The 20,461-nt window shown below is 32.6% G+C and overlaps 1 protein-coding gene across 4 annotated transcripts; it reads right to left on the reverse strand.

Moving 5' to 3' along the window:
- Nucleotides 1–116: 116 nt before the first annotated feature.
- On the reverse strand, nucleotides 117–13,641 carry LOC116189671 (MADS-box protein AGL24-like). 4 transcript variants are annotated; one of them, XM_031519501.1, is made up of 12 exons: nucleotides 13,510–13,641; nucleotides 12,777–12,873; nucleotides 12,555–12,640; nucleotides 12,368–12,433; nucleotides 7,889–8,088; nucleotides 2,185–2,266; nucleotides 1,943–2,004; nucleotides 1,332–1,431; nucleotides 1,174–1,215; nucleotides 775–816; nucleotides 558–697; nucleotides 117–418 (listed from the first exon to the last, which is right to left on the reverse strand). In XM_031519501.1, exons 5-12 carry the CDS (start codon nucleotides 8,071–8,073, stop codon nucleotides 400–402), a joined length of 672 nt encoding a protein of 223 aa, XP_031375361.1. In that variant the 5' UTR covers nucleotides 8,074–8,088; nucleotides 12,368–12,433; nucleotides 12,555–12,640; nucleotides 12,777–12,873; nucleotides 13,510–13,641; the 3' UTR covers nucleotides 117–399. The 4 variants fall into 4 exon arrangements, with proteins under 4 accessions (XP_031375361.1, XP_031375489.1, XP_031375301.1 ...); XM_031519629.1 differs by lacking the exons at nucleotides 12,555–12,640; nucleotides 12,777–12,873; XM_031519441.1 differs by lacking the exons at nucleotides 12,368–12,433; nucleotides 12,555–12,640; nucleotides 12,777–12,873.
- Between the last annotated feature and the right edge of the window lie 6,820 nt (nucleotides 13,642–20,461).

A 20,461-nucleotide genomic window follows, 5' to 3' on the forward strand; every position in this document is an offset into this window, starting at 1 on the left:
CAATCCCGTGCAGGGAACACCTATATATATAGCATGTGAGAATTGCGGAGATAATCATCCAATAATGCCCGCACAACACACGGTCCAGCTTGTTCCCCCATCATATAACACTATAGTGACATACAAAATAATTTTATTCCTCTATATATATGTGTGTGTGAACTTTCACTTCAATAATCAGAGAATATACATAAACTATAGAAGTCATTCGAGCATTTAACTATAGGAGTCTAACATAAAGAGGCCATATAGAAGTCTTACATTTACATATATCATTTCTTTGCTCCATATGATCAGTTTCACACTTTTATTCTATCATCAACTCGTAATCAGAGGTTGAAGTCCTTATAATCTTATTTCTTCCGTAATCTATATGCTCTGCTTGGGTCGCCTCCCAATTTAGCTTGAGAAAGGAGGCCTGCGAAAATCCAAGAGAACTAATAACAGTTACAATGACTGATTATGCCTGTTGATTGACCGGGACTCTCTTTGATCGTTCGTTTTCACTTTAAACATTTGAACGAGATGTACATGTGCACGCGGTTTAATTTACTTACCCTAATTTGAGTGAGGTATCGGCTCTCGTAGCCTCAGAAGGAGGAGCAGGGGGAGTAATGTTGACGGAGCCTTCCTCTGCAATTGAGTCCTTCGATTGACTGAAAACTCTGCTATGCTTTCGCTGAGACACCAAAGCCATCTAACAAGAAAGTAAAGAGCACCTCGGAGTGAGAGCGAAAACATTTGTTAAGTTCCATACGTAATAATATGTCTTACTTTCTTTTTCAACTGCATATTGGCTTCAGTCAGTTGATCAATCTGCATTTTCATCACAGAAAAGCTTGTTAACTAAAAGATCAAACAAATCAATTTTAATTTTGCTACACATTCTGCTGTGACTTCTAGCTACTTAATTTTTAGATTACTAAAATTAATCCGGAAAACAGTGAAAAAGCTTGATATCGATTGTCAGGTTTTCATAGCTGCAGCTTGCAAGCTACTGTTACAACTCGGGGCTCAATTTGAAGATAAAAACATCGACCTCGGGATTTCCTATGTCACATCCACACCTATTCCCTACCCGTATCTTCTACCAGGCTAAGTGCTGATCATCTACAGGTATCGAAAAATTTAAAAAATTTCGTTATGAACCGAAATTGTACACAGTTAACTGACCTCTTTCTTGAGCGTGGCAAACTCTCCCATAATTCGCTCTTCCTGTGAAGAAAAACCAAACCGCATATTATTTATTTTCCTTTTTTTTTCAGTAGTTTAATTTTATGTCTTAATAGAGCAATATAATTTATGGCAAATGGGGATAAAAGAATGTGAACCTTAGTCTGGAGCACACGGCTAAGTCCGACTTCGAGTATTTTCTCTAATTTGTGCAGTTCCTCCAAATTTAGTCCTTGGATATCATCTTCCCTCATCTTCCTGCAGTTAATAGTAGTATACATAATATAATTTAATTTTCAACGTCATACGCAAAAACTACATATATTTTGAATGGTATATATATCCGGTGCTAAAGATCTATTCACGAGTAAAAATATATGGGAAATGAACAGACAAAGAGTAAAGCCCATCATCTTCGTGTCTTTCTTCAATCACGTATCTGACCATTCTTTACCCACACAACAATTACAACTGCTTCTGCACCATGACCATAGGCGCTCGGGTCAGGGCTCGCCAAAGCAATGTTGCCCTAGGGACCTCCCGGCATGACCTAAAGGGTTGCCTTGCCATTAAATGTGATCTACATTGTTGCTCGGTCGAGTTTGATCATTGTTATATGTGTGAGAGTGTTGGCATCTTGATCTTTCGAAACTTACGGGGAAATTTGTCCCGAAATGGATCAAATTCTAGGGGGTTAAACCGCGCCTCGCTCCATAGAATATTAATTATCGGTTTGCTGTAATTGTAGATGTGGTTCAATGCATCTTACCGTTGTTTGCTGCTGGTATCCCCAGCTCCTTTGCTTATGTTGATTTGATCACTGTTCACTGGCTGAAAGCATGAAACAAAATAGAGATAATAATGAACATGTGATAGCACCTTTTTCACACCCTTTCCGATGCTCCCATTGCAAGCGTACCTCTAATTGGTGACGCCGCTTACTTATCACCATATATATATATATATATATATATATATTACACTTTAACATTAACAAGATAATCTAATCACCTGAAGATGAAGAGGTGGCAGGTTATTCACTCTTCCAGTGTTATTTTTATAGAGATCATACCTTGATATTGCATTCCTCACGCTGTACCAAAGAGGAACAGGGTAAAAAAAGAAATGAATACAATATATTTGATTAAAGATTTGATTAGAAACGGGAACCTGATATCATGCATGAAATAGTTTTGAGATTTGTAGGATGTTTGCATATCATGGATTCTCACTGAACTCGGGCCGAATTCAAACATTCGGAACGAACGTGTTGCTTCTGCTCCGAATTCAGAACCAGAGCATGCTACACGAAATTAAGCTGATTCTAAGAAGTCGAATCCACTTCCTGTTACTACCTTAGTTTAATTTCTTCCTGTTACTACTTAGTTTAATTTCTTCCTGTTACTACTTAGTTTAATTTCTTCATGTAGCTTGGGCTTTGGCCTCATTTATATTTCCTACAGAAGCAAGAAACTAAGATGGTGTTGATGACATCAAATTGATGCTTAAATTAAAAATTTAACACTTAATTAGATTAAACTTGTTTGATAAACACCAAAGATAATGATCTAACTTATTAGATTAAGTAAAAAAAAACACTTCTTGCATTTGGTTTTCGAGTTGGATAATGATGCAACTCAACTTGATTTTGTGCAATGAGCGAAAGTGTTACAAATATATTGATGTGTGAGAATATATATATGTATATATATATAGATGTGAAAGTAAATGAAAAATTTATTATTAAAAAATTGATATGTATATATAGATGTAAAAGTAGATGGAGAATTTATTATTAAAAAATTAATTATAAAAATGGTTAAAAAGGTATGTGAGAGAATTTATTATTAAATTAGAGAAAAAAGATAAAATTAATAATTGTATTCTTGAATTGAGGAAAATATAATGTTGATTTGAGTCGAGTCGAGTAAGATTATGATTTGGAAAATAAACGAAATGATTGAAGTAACTCAAAACCTCTTACCGGAAAGGTAGGTAACTCAAAAAAACTACTTAGTTTTTAACTTATCCTCTCAACCAATAAGGCATTTGTTAAAAATTATAGCATTGCCCCTAAAGTTTTTAGTACTTGTAGCTCCATTCCTCAACAGTTAGGAGAGAAAGGAGAGAGAGGGGGAGCGGTTAAGGGAAGGGGGTGGTGGTGGCCGATGATAGGTCGCTGGTGACTTCTCTTGTGGCGCCGGTGGCTAGAGAAAAGGCCTACTATAATAATCACGTACAAAAGGTTTTGAAGTTGAAACGGTATTTTATGAACTGTCAATTTTGGAATAGCAACGTCAATATTTGCTGACATGGCTCTTGTATGGTTGTGGCACGTGTCTAGTTTGAGGACGTGGTTCTTACATGGTAGTTCGCATGACATTTTTCAATCTAAAATGAAATAGAATAAAACAAATACAAATAAATATGAAAATTTAAAATTAGAATAATAATAGAATTAAAAAATAGAGAAAGATAAATTAAATAAAAAATTAAAAGATAAAAGTACATTTAAAAATTAAATTAAAATAAATAAAAAGTAAAAACTTAAAAAGGGAATCTAAATTAAATATTAAAATGTAAAATAAAATAAATAAAAAAGAAAAAGAAAAATAAAAGATAATTCTGAGCTATATAACTTAAAAATATGTTAAAAACAAAATTATAAAAGAAGAAGAAGGAGAGAGAGAATCGGGTGGTTGAAGAAGGGGGTGCATTCACCCCCAACAAAATCTCAGAGGTCGCCAGCGGGCTCAAACCGGCAACCTCTAAAGGGGTGGCGGCGGCAGAAGGGATGCCCTCAACCCCTTCTCTAACTAGTGACCATTCGATTCTATTTTTCACTTATGATTTTATTTTATGTTTTTATATAATTTATATAATGTTTATTTGTTTACTTCTGTTTTTTTTTACTTTTACTTTTTTACTTTAATTTATCACGCAATCGTCATTAGGATGTATGTCTTCAAGCTCGACATGTCACACTGTCACGCAGAAGCTAAGTCAGCAACTATTGATGTCGCTAGCCCAAAATTGGCAGTCTGTTAATTGTTTCACCTTTCAAACTTTATGTACACAGTTGTTACGATTTTTAGTTTTTGTACCAAAGTATTACATCAGTAATAGATTTTTTTACCAATTTCTGCAATTTACTAGTCTAATAAAAGGAAAAAGAACGAAGAAAGACAATTAGGTGATTTATTTCTTTAATTATACCAGTCTAGATGCTATTCCAAATCAACCGAGAGCACAATCCTCATCCATTAGTGGTTCGTTTTAATCAGAACCTAATTCAACCCAACAGTAAATTTTCGAGAAGAAAATGAAAACAGGAGTATTATAAATCTATTTACCGTACGTCCATTAAATTCAGATATTTTTCTTCATTTACATCGTAAATAAATATTGATTAAATAGCACATTTTTCATTTTCGCAATCAGTTATTCCTACAGAGGAATTATCCTTCAAGCTAAATCAGTTACTCCTACAGTGACAACAGTCTTTGGCATGAAAGGGTGAGGTCGAAGGATCACATCATATAATAGTATTGTATGTGACTAGTCATTTCAAAAAGATAGTGCAAAAGGTCCGGAAAACAGGAAAAAAGGGGGGAGCAAAAAGGCAAAAAGACAGAAAACGAATATTTTCATCTTATTCCAATTATGAACTTGGTCTTCTATGCCAACGTAGTTAACGATATTCACCTGTTAATTTATTCTTAGTTTTGCTCAATGGAGTTATTTTATTCTTAACTTAAAGATGTATGCGATTTTGAAATGGGTAACTTTACCTAATCAACGAAAATGTTTGTTACTTAGCATCTTAGGTTGGTAAAATTCCGTGAAGTAAATTATACCTACCTTTGGTTCTTTAGTGATTCTTGAAGTACTTGAACTTTAGGAATAAAGGTTAGAACATAGCTAGGTTCTTTATGTTGGATATGTTACATAAGATATTTATATATATACTAGTACGTTATTTGCCCGTGCTTTGCACAGTTTGTTGGACTGAAATTAGTTTTATTGGGCCAAATATTGGTAATTAATTTATATGCTCGCTCAATTTATATAGATACATAGAGAAATGTGATTAGTGTGCAGGATCTTCTGTATAAAGTATTTAGCTAAAACAATTTAAAAGGGAATTGTCTATAATATGTTTGAATATTCATTACAATCAATTAATCATAATATTGGCTATTAACAAGTAAGTTAATATCCCACACATATTTAAAAAGTTAGACACGGACACTTGGTGTAGCTACCTCTAAACCATGATTTTTATTCTTGTAATAAAATAAATATATACGTACTTTAAAACCAATTAATCCAGAGAAGAGGAGAGTTAAAATAAAAAAAACATATAATTATTATAAGAAAAATAAGGCACCTGATTTTAAATTTTATCATCCCCGTGGGAAAAAAAGACACATCAGGATTATTTCTTGAAATTCAAATAAATATTACATAGATTAAATTTTTGATAATTGTTACATACCTAAAGAAGTAAAAATTCGTGCATGCAACAACTGAATTTACACAGTATATTTACCTAACTTATGCTTTAAAAGAAAGTGTAGTTGATATATGAGTTGTATGAAAAAAATATTACATAATAATAGAAGATTTTGAATGTATTTTTAATTATTTTATAGCATAATCAGCACTCTTCAAGGAATTGTAACTCGAATCATAATATGAATAAAGAAGCAGTAAAAAAAATCAGAATATGAATTACTGATAAAGAATGATAATTACTTCTATTCCAATGTTCTTGTTATCCTCCAGATTTTTCACTCGGGATGATTAGCAATATTAATTTTAGAATCGCCATTGCGATGGATGGACTTGGGTATCTCTCAAATTATACATAATTAGTCATCCACCTGGCCTTTGCGTGAAATTGTTATTTCTAACAAGTTTTAGTATATTCTATCATTTAATTTTATTAGAAACTTTTAATTAGTTTATGATTATATAGAATTTACTTCTTAATAATTTTCAAATTAAGGCTGAATATAAAATAATTTTTAAGTACAATGAACTGGACTAACTTTATTAAAATACTTAAGTAACTATATATATATATATATATATATTCTAAATAAATTAAAATAATCTAATTAATAAGTTTATTTTGATTAGTATTAAGGTAAATAATTAGATCTCTAGTTTCTAAAAAAACTTTTAAATTTTTAACATCAAAATTGTAAAAGTCACTTTGATTTCAAGATCTCATATCGTCTAAACAACAATAAATCAATCATATAATTTAAAATTTTGAACTCAAAGAATATTAATTTACTTATAATTTTAATTAAATGTATTTTTAATAATGAGAATTTGTAAATTCTTGTTGTATTTAGTTTTTACAAAAAATTGCAAATGTTATTAACTTTTCTAAAAATCTCTTTACATTTTCGAGTAAGTAATTAGTTCTAAAAAGTTTATTTTGAGTTTTGACTTAAATTTGTAAATTCTTTCATTCTAATATACTAAGTTAGAATTTGATATTTTTTACATATATAAGATAGTAAAGTATATAACTTTAAATTATTGCAAAATTCATGATTCTTGAACATTAGTCTCTTTTAATTATAATTTGAACATTTATTTTTCTTTTGAGTTTTAAATGAAATTAATAATTATTTCACTCTAACATAATAATTTAAAATTTGATATTTTTACATACATACGATAGTAAAGTATATCATTAAATTATTCTAAAATCACGATTTTGAATCATTAGTTTCTTTTTAATTATAATGTTATATTGCTGTTTATTTTGAGTTTTAACTTAAATGTTTAAATTATTTCACTATATATACTAAACTAAAATTGGATATATCTTTTACACATACATAAGATAGTAAAGTACTACTTTAAATTATTTCTAAATTCACAATTTTAAAATAATTAGTTTCTTTTTAATTATAATATTGATCATTTATGTTTATTTTGGGTTTTAACTTAAATTTATAATTTTACTCTAATAGACTAAGTTTAAATTTGACATAGTTTTAGATATATAAAAGTATATATTTCAAATTATTTTAAAATTCACAAATTTTTTCGGTGGCGAAATTCACAATTTTTTAGTAATTAGTTTTTTAAATATAATATTGAATATTTATACCCTAAAAAATGTCATTCGCATTAGGTAATAAATGCATATTATTAATTAGCATGAATGGGTACCAATACATGAGAAACTTCTACTTTGCGAAATGTTACTTTGCGAAATGTTCATACATGGTAGCCCCCGACCATTGCCTCATGCGATATATAACAATATATAGACTAGAGAATAACATAATAAAATAATAAAATAATAAAAATAAAAGGATTAGTGGCTAAATTGACCTTATATTTCCTTCTTAAAATTTTTGTCAACATATATAAAATTGTTCATATAATGCATGAATAATTCACAAATTCTCCCTTTACAAAGATTTTTATCTTTGTAACTCTAGCAGAAGCAATGACCACCCTCTATTCGCTATTTAGGATAAGTAATCAAAACCGTAGCGATGACTACTATCTGGCTTTTGCTAATTATAACCCTATTTTATTCTCTATATATACCAAGTCAATGATATTGATCTTGCTGAATCACACCACAAGAAAAACAAAAAAAGGGGATATATACGATGGAATTCTGTTTCCTGAAAATATTCCTTCCTTTGTTTTAACCTAACGGTAATCGAGTACGAACCTGGAGGAGCTGGAATACTCGAAGAGCTTGCCGGTGGCTGAGAAAACAACAACGGCAATCTCGGCATTACAGAGGACGGAGAGCTCTTCGGCCTTCTTGAATAGCCCTCTTCTCCTCTTCGAGAAGGTTAACTGCCTCGCAGTTGCGTTATCAATCTTCTTCATCATTATCCTCTCTCTCACCATGATTTTCTTGCTCTCCTACACAGAAACATCCCGACGAAGAATCAAAACCCCACCATCTCATCAATTCAGTCTTACTCATTATGTTTCCTTTTCTTTTAATAAAACATAAACAGATTCATTTCAGTATCTGCAAAAGTCTGGGTGCAGCAACAGAAGGTGCGTGATCGATCAAAACTTGCGTGGACACTGTTTCCAGGATTGGAACCGGCATATCAAGCCATACGAACTTCAAAGAAATGAGGCTTAAGGGGCAATACCAAGAGGAGTTTGGAGGTTATTTTTCGTCAGAACTCTCTTGGAGCAGTCCCCGTTCCAAACGGTACATAGAAGAGAATGAACAGCTAATAAGTGAAAATAAAAACACGATGCGTGATCTTAATTTCCTTCAATTTGATCAAAGATCGATGAATTTAAGGTTTAGGAGGGTGTAGAAATGTGTATGGACCAATATCATCAAAAGAAAACATCGATAAAGATTAGATATTTTCCTGATTAATCGAACGAATATGGTGATTCTTTCCGAATGATTGTGAGCTCTATGGTGATTGAACAGGCCAAAATAAATAAATAAATAAATAAAGACAGATAAAAATCATGTAGTAGAGGTATCTCTATTAAGGAAACCCTAAAGGAACAAAAGAAAAAAAAATAGAAACACATATAGATAAGCTCAAAGGTGGGAGGATTAGCATCTCCACTGACACTCTTCATTGAACTTGATCAAAGTTATGACCAATACGTAGCATAAAATCTGCACTAAAGGATATGTAATGAACTTCCCTCGGAAAGAAGAAGAAGAAGACATGGCATTAATGGAAAGTAAGAGAAGAGAGTATTTAGAGAAGTGAGTAGTCAATGGATTGGGTGCTATTTTACCTTCTTAATTAATTAGCCTTCTTCTGGCCGGATGAGATGCATGAACCAAACCAAGAAATTGTTCAGAGATGGAGGAAGAGAGGAGAGAGAGGGTAGAGAGCATATATGTCTATATCCGAGAAAGGAAATGTTGTCTTCCCTTTCATAGCCAAACAACAGGAAGTTCTTTCTATTATCCCAAAAGCTTCTTCGACACTTTTCCCTAAAGTAGATTGTTCAAAATGAAGATATCCTAATTGAAAGGTCACAGACTAGTTAATATAATCATGGTGCAGATGACAAGCTATGAACTTTACGTGGCCGAATAATTTCAATTGTAAGTACATATCTCATAGCCAAGATTAAATTGTCCCTCAACTGAAGGTAATCTCAGGCTATTGGCTGAAAAGACTCCATGTTCTCACCGAGAAAAGGACACAAGCAAATTCAACAATAGTTATTAAAGAAAAACAAGAATTCTCCCTATCCATTACACCACTTAAGAAAACCTCAATTACCCATCAAAAAAGAAAAAAAAGAAAACCTCAATAATTAGGTAGACTTGATCTGGTGATGCTAATATACTTGAGCGACCAAGAACCGGGATTGCTCTTAGTGGAATCAAGGATCACTTTTGCTTGATGCGATGGTGACTACCTAGCTAGCAATGGGAACTTTTGCGATGGGGTCATCACGAGTTCTGCCATTTATCAAATCGCCTTCTATGGAGCTCGGCGTTTTCATCTCAAGGTATATGAATTGTCCAGACTCATATATATCCACGCTTGCCTCGTTGAAATGTGATTAGGATGGGTATAAGTTTAACCTAAATTGATATGATAACTGTAAACAGCAATGAGTTTCAACACGAACCCTATGAAAGGTACTGCTGGGTCCTACGAGCAAGAGGTCCAACAAAAGCTATTTTAAAAGAGAGTGGATCCAATGAAAGGACGACAAGAAATTGGGTAGTCTATTCCTTTCTCTAGCCCCAAAAACACTTTTACTTTTACTTTTACTTTTCTCGTCTTTTCTAATACTGACGGGTTAGACATTTTTTCAATGTGTTTTGCATGTTCATGTTATTCTGGAAGGCAATTTATTCATAGTCTGTCATTTAAGATATGTTTCCTCCCAAGGGAAAACCTTTTGAAACACGTGATCGATATTATATATATAGATATATATATATATATATATATATATCAATGGTGACAATCAACATAGAAATGGGCTCGATGATTTCAATTAGTCCCTCTAGCTGACATGCGTTCACCAATTAGCTCTAAAAATATACAATCAAAACAATTGATTTTTTTTATTTCTTTTTCTGATAAAAAGATAATAATTGTTTAAGTGTACGGATGACACTTGTAGGCAAAAAGAGCGAGAAAGACCATATATTGTCATGTGAGGGCGGGTGTTGAAAATGTAGAATTCCACATGGAAAAGTTAAGAAAAATCAAAATCCAATAGGTTTATAAGAGATTGGATCTATCAACTCCAGCTTTTGGGTTGGCGATTGACCCAATAACTTATAGGTTTTGTGAATATTTTATATGGTATCAAAGCAGGTTATACTTTTGCTGGGACGTGTTGGGACTCACACTATGCCAGGCCCGAGTGTGGAACTCGTGAACAGTGAAGTCGAGTTCGGAAGTGGAAGTTCGGCTACTAGTTAGTTTAGTCCCTCTCGCCAAAGTGTGGAAGAGGAAACTCACCTCGAGGTAGTTAAACTCGAGTCTGGAAGATAGGAGAGTTCGTCTCAAGATAAGTTGTTGAGGGGGGTGTTTAAGTATTCATGTGGCACATATAGGCAAAAAGAGTGAAAAAGACTACACGGTGCCATGTGAGGGTAGGTGTTAAGAGTATAGAATCTCACATGTAAAAATTGAGAAGAAGCCAATTGATTTATAAGAGATTGGGTGCCATAAGCTATTAGCTCAAATTTTTGAGTTAGAAATAGATTTAATAGCTTATAAATCTAGTGGATATTTTACAGTAACTGAATTAATTTAAAAATATATATGGTAAGTCTGTATTATAATAGTTTTTAGAACTGTATGTCTTTTTTCGGTAAATTGCATCTCATTGTTGATCATGCTATGTCATCAAACTTGATTTTATTTGTACTAATATTATTACTTTTATATAAATTATGCTCGACTCCATTCCATTACTTTTTAATGATTTTAGATATCGTTTATTGTTCCAAAATACTTGTATTTTAAAAAAAATTATCGACTTAACGTGCCATCTATCACATTATAATTTTAGCTTATTTCTCGACTTTCATGTCATTTTGATAAAATATGATACAAGTCTTTTAAAAAATACATTTATATTAAGAAATATTTTGATGTTATTTTGATTAAAAAAGGAATATTAGCTAAATAATATATAGTGGAGCATGATTACAAGGAGTGAAAATGTTAAGAAGAAAGTCAATGATATATTACAAAGCAGTCAAAATATAATATAACTAACATTGAAATTATTGTAATATAATATATTTGGAAAATAAATATGATATACTTTTACCAAAATTAATTTGGAGGATGAAAATGAAAAAGTGGGAAATATGATGAAGAGTGCAAAAAAAAAAGGGAAAGAAAGTTTAGATGATATAAATATGAAATGGGTTCTTTTTCGAAAAACTTCATATGAATCATTTAGATTCATTTTTGTTTGTTATACTTGAAATATGGTTATTCTAATGATTTTAGGAGTTAGTTGAAAGGAAATTTATTGTTTCAGAATAGTTGGGTGTATTGGTTAGTTAAAAATATTCTGAAAATAATACACACCGAGAAAAAGATTTATATAAATAAAATTTAATGAACAAATAAAAATATTTTTTTTCTTTTTTTTAAAAAAGGAGCAGGTGGGTCCTGCACAAGTGGAAAAACCCACCTACTTGTCTCGAGGGATCGATGAATCCATTTTTTAGTTGTTTATCTTAATAATAATAATAATAAAAAACAAATAAAAAAGTGAAATTAAGGAGTAAATAAAGGGGCAGGGTGGGTTCCGGCGGGTGGGGCCCTGCTCGCTCCCGAGGCCCGACCGATGGACCCATTTTAATTGTTTTATTTTATATTTATCAAATGTATAATATAAAATTAAAGAAAGCCACCATATGTAATGGGCCTTGTTATATATATATATATATAATGGTCAAAATTGTGTAGTTTTCTTATCATCAGAGAGATACGATGGCCTCAACAAATTTATAAAAGAGTTACCTCTATCCTTTAAGAGATACTTTTTTAAGGGGCAAAATCCATGCATATATAGAGAAAATTTATTATTAAGAGAGTTTAATTACCTAATGAACCGATTCGGCTTAAATTGAATTAGTCGGGATCCGTCTTACTTCTCGATACTAAGGTGCATACTCAAAAAAGAAATCCATGCATATCAAATTTAAAGTGAATACCTCTTAGTCAGACCTCTCCATTTGTGGAGCGTGGATCTCGGCTCCATCATCACCGTCCAATTGCCCCTAGACATATATTTTTTATTATGCACTTAGGATCATACGGGGAAGAGCCAGCTCAAGAGTATTATGCGGGCTTAGATTTGGTTCCAGAGGTGAAGCGCGATTGATTTTAATACACACTCACAGTGGGATTCATGAAATTCAAAGGTTGTTGTTGAAGTTGACGTATTGGAGTAGGAGGTGAATCACTGAATCTATATAGAACAAACCCTAAAAAGAACACGAAAAAGATGTCGGTAGGAAGTCTGGAGGGATTAGGATGTGCTGATAGTCTTTACTGGATTTGATAAAAGTTGCGATCGATACGTAAAGAAAACCAGACTAAATAATATGTAACGGATTTCACCAAGATGAATGATGCGGAAGCATGTGCCACCATATGGTGGATCAGTCCAACAAAAAAACTCAAGTCCAAGACGTGGCCATTTCCATTCATAGAGATGCTGCAACATAAGGATGATTGTTATTTCCTTTATTAGTTTTCTAGAAAGAGAATATATTCATTACAATTGAGTTTCGGAAGAGCATTTCTCAGTTTCCTATTTTGAATAAGGAGAGAGTATTTTAGATGTCAGTTTTCATTTTATATTGGGAAGTTCCTTACTTATTAGTTTCCTATCTAAGCATCTAGATGGTTTGTCTTTAAGTCTATAAATGGGGAGTTATTTTCTTTGTAAGAAGAAGACATGGTTTGATTAATAATATTGGAGATCGCTTTGTGCTCTCTTAAGGTTATGTATCTTTAGAGTTTCTCTTGAGTGGTGAACATCATTTCTTTATCCTTGGATTGACCTCTCAAGGTGGTGATTCAACTACACGGATTGATCTCCGAAGTTGGTGATTCGGCTATACGATTCTTAGAGTGGTGATATATGTATCTCTAAAATAGTGTTCCTACCCTCGACTTTCTCTCTCTAAGTGGTGATATCTATATTCTTGGAGTTTGAGGTGTCTACCCTCTCTCCATATCGAGCATCTCACACCATCCCGGTATCAAAGAAGAAGAAGATACTTAATGAAAACAAAGGGAAGAGAAAAGTTTCAAACTTTCAATGGATTCGTGCTGTTCTTTTACATACCTCCTTAATCTTCTTCTGGCCGAATGAGATGCATGAACCCAACCCAGAAAATGTTCGTGAGATGGAGAGAGATGAGAGAAGGGGGGCGGGAGAGAGAGAGAGAGAGAGAGAGAATCTGCGGGTGTATGTGTGCGCTCGATGGAGGAAATGCTTGTCTTCCCTTTTATAGCTAAAAAAATGAACTTCTTTCTATTTTTTTTCGAGGTTAATGGTCAAGTCTAATGAAATAGGAATCATAATAACTAATAAAGAGGGACAGATGGTCCCCAACGAGTATCACATATGAAATCTCTTAATTATTAGACGAACGTATACGCCACGCGCTCCACCTTCTTTGATGAACTTCTTTCTATAATCCCAGAGCTTCTTTGACGCTTTGCCCTAGAGTAGATGTTGCAAATTACCCGCTAATTGAAAGGACACAAATTAGTCAATCATGAGATACAATGCAGTTGATGAATTGTGATTCATATATAGGTGGACTTTACTTGCAGTACCGAGATTCATACATAATCCAATGAAAGCACTTCTCCTGACTAGGGCTAAATCGACTTTCAGATGGGAGTAGACACCTATCGTAGTCTCACAAAATGAAAAAAGGACAGAAACTAGTTTGGTATTAACGAGGAAAGATTTCTCCCCATCCATTACAATTTACATTGATTAAGAAAACTTTCACAAATTAAGTAATGGTATAACGAAGATTAGATCTCAAGTTAGGCGGCTAAGCCATCACTTCTGCTCAATTTAATGGTTACAACAAGAATGGTGTATGAGTCAATAGCAGCTCTGTAATTGGTTCAAGTAGTTCGGTGCTTATTCCAATAAATAAAATTTCGAGCTTGAGTCTTGTAATTGGAAAAAAATAGTGAGCCGGCCAAGTTTGAATTGAATTAGTCAACACTTGTGTAGACTTTTCTAATATCAGAGTGTATATCGAAAAAAAAAAAACATAAAAATGAGTTTCATAAAAATCCTGTGGTGGGCACCACTAAGTCCAGATACGAGCAAGCGATCCAACGAAAGCTAATGAAAAAGAGAAAAGGGATCCAATGAAAAGAGGAAAAGAAATAATTGGGTAGTCTATTCCTTTTCTCTCCCAAAACACCTCTACTTTTTCATGTGGCCACATACAAACCGTTGCATATGTCAGCGTGGAGATCAATTTCTGTGATCAACGATCATCACCAGTCGTTTTTTCCTGTACGAGATAACCTCGAAAGGTCGTTATCTTTTCGCAGTCTTTTGTTCTTCTTCTTATTCTGCCACTTTTCTTTCTTTTTTTTCCTCCTTTTTCCTCCTTTTTCCTTTACAATTTGTAGATTGGACGTTAGCGAGATTTAACTTTTGAAGCGTGCTAATTTGCCTCTGTGCAGTTCTTTCATTTGATATCTTTCTGCCAGCGACAACCTTTTCGGACACGCCCTTTCGTATTGGATTTGTTATACCTCAGTACGTATGATTTTTCTGATCTCTTATGGCTGCCCCATGATGGCATTTCCGGGCTCATTAGCTTGCCAAATATACGTGGTCTCGATCTCTCAGCGTTGTGTACTTAGCTAGGACTTTTCCTGAAGATTGATCAAACCCGAGCGTCGATACGCTGATGATTTGGATTAGTCGTCACTCGCTCCTGCTGACAATCAATGCAGAAATATTGCTGGTGGTCACTCGAGTGAAGGTATTGATATCTTATGAAATTTTGTAGTAAGTGGCGATTGGCATCCTTTCAAATTTACTGAGGGTGCCGATGTACTTGAAAATGGGGAATTTTATGCCTACTCTTAAATTCTACCATGCTTATTTGGGTTTAGACTCAACTTTCAACTAAAAAATTCGAACTGATAAGTTATGAGATCAAATTTCATATAAACCATTCTATTTTTTTTTTATACTTTTGATGTGGGATTAATTTTTTCCAATTAACTTTTATATTCTCTAACACCTAGTTTAGAAATGTGGGTGCGAGTGGCTTTTAATAGATTGCAGGATACATATCATTAATATTTGCCAAAACGGCAATTGGCATGGGATCCAACAGATACTTACATAACTTCTTTCTTTTCTTTCTCTGTTTTTTTTTTTTTAAGTAAGGGAGGTCCATACTCCATAGATATAGTAGAAGAACAAGAAACAAAACAAATTTTTTTTTTAGTAAGGGAGGTCCATACTCCATAGGCATAATACAAGAATAAGAAATAAAACGAAATAAAGGAATATATAAATTTTACGTGTGAGAATTAAATGCAAGATCTTATAGTACTATATTGAGGCCCTTCCTCTTCCTTCCCCCAGATATTGCATGGAAGGAAGTCAACAATGTAACGGATCTTGGTCAAAAGAACAATATAATGGTCAATATTACGTAGTTTTCTTCTCAGATAATTGGATGGATTCCACAAAAAGCTGAAAAGGGGCATATCGGTACGGGCATATGATACGGTAGAGGGGTACTGATGATCCCATATCGGAGAGATACGAGGGTTTAGGTAATTAGCTACTGCGACAAATGTTTCTTAGTACTCATTCGTATAAATCACCGTGCAATGTTTACAACCTTCTTTGTAGCCAGCGATTTCTGCTTTTAGCCGGGAATGTTTTTTTTTTTTCCTGATATTGATTGCAACATTCCAGGGCGTTGGAACAAGGGCAACAAATTTTTTTTTTTGGGTACTAGTGGTACGATATCTTAATGAAGTACAAACTAAATTTATTCTATTATTATATAATCTCGTTTTTTTTGTGGATTTCATTATATTTTTTTTATGGATATTCAGTTAGATATTCCTCACTTTTTTCTCTTGAAAAACTTTCCAATAATTATATTTCAAAATAAAATTTTCATAAAAAGTTTGTAAAAGACAAAAAAGAATTTTTACTTTTTTCTTGAGAAATATTTGATTTTCTTAATTTGAATATTTTGTGTGGTCAAATACAATTTGATTTATGTTGGAAATTATATTTTTTAAAAATTGTAATGAAATGAATCAAACTAGGAAGTGATTCGTATCAAATAACTTGATGGCAAGTCACCTTATTCCAAGAAATTAATATTCTGTAAGAAAAGTATGAATCCATGAGCTCTACTTTTGTTTAATATTTCTATGGAAATCTCATCAACAAATAATTTTATTTTCAATAAATGTTTTTATGAGAACTTTCTATCCTATTTCTGAAAACATTTTCATTGGTAAGTTATTTGAACAATATTTTATTTATAAAATATTTTGACATATTATCATATGAAATTCTGGTGAATATTTCGTTGAGAAATCTTGAACTCATTTTAAATGAAATTTTTGTGGATAATAATCCATAGAAACGCTGAAAGTTTCTTTACAATGACTCTCTATCTATATCACTCATCATAATCATTTCGGGATATACCTTACTTATGCATGTCCACCTATTTAGACCATAGTGAAATATAAATTTTGAAATCATTGTTCTCGCAATGAAATGTCCATTCGTTAACTAGAACAAGTTTTATATAATTAAAGTATATACATCCATGCAACTAATGTATTCGAAGATCAACTAGCCTCAAACCTAGATTTGTCAAAAACCCATTGACCTTATGGATATCAAACGGTGCAAATCGAAATAAAAGAAAAAAAGTTTTCTCCAGTGGAACATATTATTTCGCCCTTCTATCAGCCCCATGAACTCTTCGAAAATGAAAATATAAAGTTGATTAATTATAACTGATTGAATTTACGAGAAAAATATAATAGTTTGTCATCCAAAGATAGGTAAGCACCCATTGGATTTTAAAATTGGATTTTACACTTGATAAAAGAGTACCTCATTAACAAATATGAATAAGATATAATGTGTCATTTCCAAGTAATGAATAAATAAAGAAAATTTCAGTTAAAAAAGTTGTAAGATGGAAAAGTTCCAAAAAGATGGAAATAAAAACTCCTCGAAATTCTTCCCTAAAGAAATCCTTGAAATTGATAAAAAATAAATGACTAAAATATTAGAAAAGTAAATAATAAAAACACTTAAAATACATAAATCTATTTAATCGTTGAGTTCAAAAGGCTTACATACATAGATATAATTGCATGTGTACATTCACCTTTAATCACATCCCCTTAACAATGGTCGTCACAATCCTGGGGGATAAGACTACTCTGTGTTCCCACGCTGTGAAAATCTTTTCTCGCTCCTTAAAAGGGACCTTTCGCATGCACCAATCAAATGTAGCTACATCAGTGTCTATTGGGGAAAAATTGTACTACCAAAATATAAAATCATTCATTCTCCTCTCTCCCTTCCCAACTGTCTTCTCTACAACCCTTTACAGCATTGAGGCTATTGTCTTGGCCCCGATTAACCCTGTCTTGCTCAATCTCTTGCTAGTACGATGTCGCATTAACGATCAATGACGAGTCCCAGATCACGACGACAAGACCCGAGATGATGAGATATCAGATAACCTCGACAAGATGAGGGGATGTGATCCTGACAAGTTGAGGTGGTGGTAGGTGGGATGCGATGAGCATCATGTCGGCAGGAGTGGCTTGGCCAAAAGAAATAGAAAGAGATGAGACAAAAGGGGGATAGAGAGAGGAATAGAACAGTGAGAGGAATGGAAATTGGACAATTTTGTGTTTTGATTTGAACCATCAATTTTCAATGTACTGTGTCACACAATTATTTATCTCTGAAAACATTTTAAAAGAAAAACAAACCTTTTGAAAAATAGAAGTAAGACCAGACACGTACCTATGTATATTAATCTTCAGGTGTTGTTAAATGTCCTCATCGAATTTTGTTCTTTTCTCCCAAAAAATCTCTCCTTAAGGAAAATGATTATCTCTCAGACAAAGAGTCGTCCAAATATCCCAAACGTTGGGAAAAAGTTACTTAAATCACTCGTCATATGATCGTCCTTATTTGGAAAGAGGATACTTTCCATATAAATGTTATAGGACATAGCAAAATTTCCCTTTGTAAAAGTGAGAGCATTTCGATTGTTATTTTGAATGGAATGAAATCAGACCATTACTTCAAGAATTGATGACATCTAATGGGCTTTCAATGAAGGGGCACCATTACCTTTTGTTACGAAGTGGAAGGACATGATGCCCAAGAGGCAACTTTTCATGAAAAGATAAGTACTAATTTGATATAAAGGTCTAGTTAGGAATTATAAAAGTGGGAAAGATAGTAAAAGGGAGTAAAATGGGGTAAAATAAAAAATAAAAAATGTGAAGAAATCAAAATGAACTTTACACTTTTCTAATTTATATATATTTGTGCATACATCTATATTATTGATTAAAAAAATACATTTAGAAACTAATGATTAGTGCATAGGATATAATTAACATGGAAAGGTACATGTGGTTATATTTTAGAAAATTATAATTGAGTAGATATATAGAGGGATATAGATGTCCACTTTTCAAAATTGAAAGGGTATTTTCAAAAAGTAAAAATCGAGAAACACTTTAAAGGATTTATATTTTTAAAGATGTTATGAATTATATTTAATTTTGATTTTATTATTATTATTATTATACTTGAATAGATGATTTATTGATGAAAATATGCATCTAGAATGAGGCGATTGGTGTAAATGGCTTAATATATGCGACAAGTTACGTGTTGTTATGTTTTAGAAGAATGCAATAGAGCAATAGAAGGATGAATACATATGTATTTTTTTTTTCAATGGACACTAATACGAAAGGTCATGTTGTATTTTAAATAGAAAATAGAAAACATGTCTTCATACATGGAATGAGTGAATATAGTATAAGAAGATGTCTACGTACACTGAATCGACAATATTGGAATTAAGAAAACTGTCTACATACATGAAAGGGTAAAATATGAATTTTCGAATGTAGAGAAATGTAATAATTAGCTTCAGACTTTTATATATGTAATAGAAATAAGTCAACATTTTTTTTCGAAGTGCATTCTGGCTTTCGAAAGCTCAATTGGCTCCTGACTAATTTAGTCGAGCTGGTCAGCTCACTAAGAGACAAAACTTTTATAGTATGAATTTTCTTCATTCACAAGACTCGAACCTAGATCTTAGTTATTGGAAATAAGCGCCGAACCCCTTGAGCCAACTCACGTTGGTGGACACCAATTTTTTTGATAATAAAAGAACGTATAAAAGAACAACTATCAAAGAGGGTGTAGCATATTAGCACGTACCTTCGCCTGATAACTAAGAGGTTTCGGGTTCGATATTCGTCGGATAACATACGTGTCCCTTTATTAGTTATTAAGATTTATATTTCTTTATCTTATAGTTAAAATTATAAGAGATAGTACTCTCGTAATTATGGAAGATCGAATTATAAAGGTTATTCTCTTTTCCATAAAGTGTGCTCCCCAGAACTCGAGCTTATATCATCCTCCTTATAGGATTGAAGCTTCTTGTACTCAACTAACACTTTGTTAAATTATGGGAGATATTGTTTCTATAATTTTAGGATATTGAACATTAAAGGTTACTCCTGTAACAAATCACTTCATGTTGAGACTTGAACTATGGGGTTAAAACTCTTTAGTACTCAACCAACGCTTTGTTAATAAAAATATTAATAATAATAGTGGCAAGTATTCCGACGATTAACTATCATTCATTCATCTTGTTTCAATCTAATTAATGTTTGCTCACGCCACATCACGTAATATTAGGATTGCCGAAAAAACTCTAGGCATATATGCTCGGGGAAATAATCATAAATTAACAAAACATATTGTACGGATATATTCCATTTATAAATCTAGAGGATTGAATGGGGTGTGGTCCATAAAGGGAGATCTGTTGTGTAAGAGACACTTTTTTCCCTTCGATCCCATATCATGCTGTTTATTTTTGGGCCGAACATCATGCTATTATTTCCTTTCAAATTTCTTGAATATTGGAACGAATTTTTTTTTCTTTAGTGTCGTTGAAACCACGTCTACCCTGTGATTT

Source organism: Punica granatum, chromosome 1, assembly GCF_007655135.1.
Source record: "Punica granatum isolate Tunisia-2019 chromosome 1, ASM765513v2, whole genome shotgun sequence".
NCBI classification, from domain to species: domain Eukaryota; kingdom Viridiplantae; phylum Streptophyta; class Magnoliopsida; order Myrtales; family Lythraceae; genus Punica; species Punica granatum.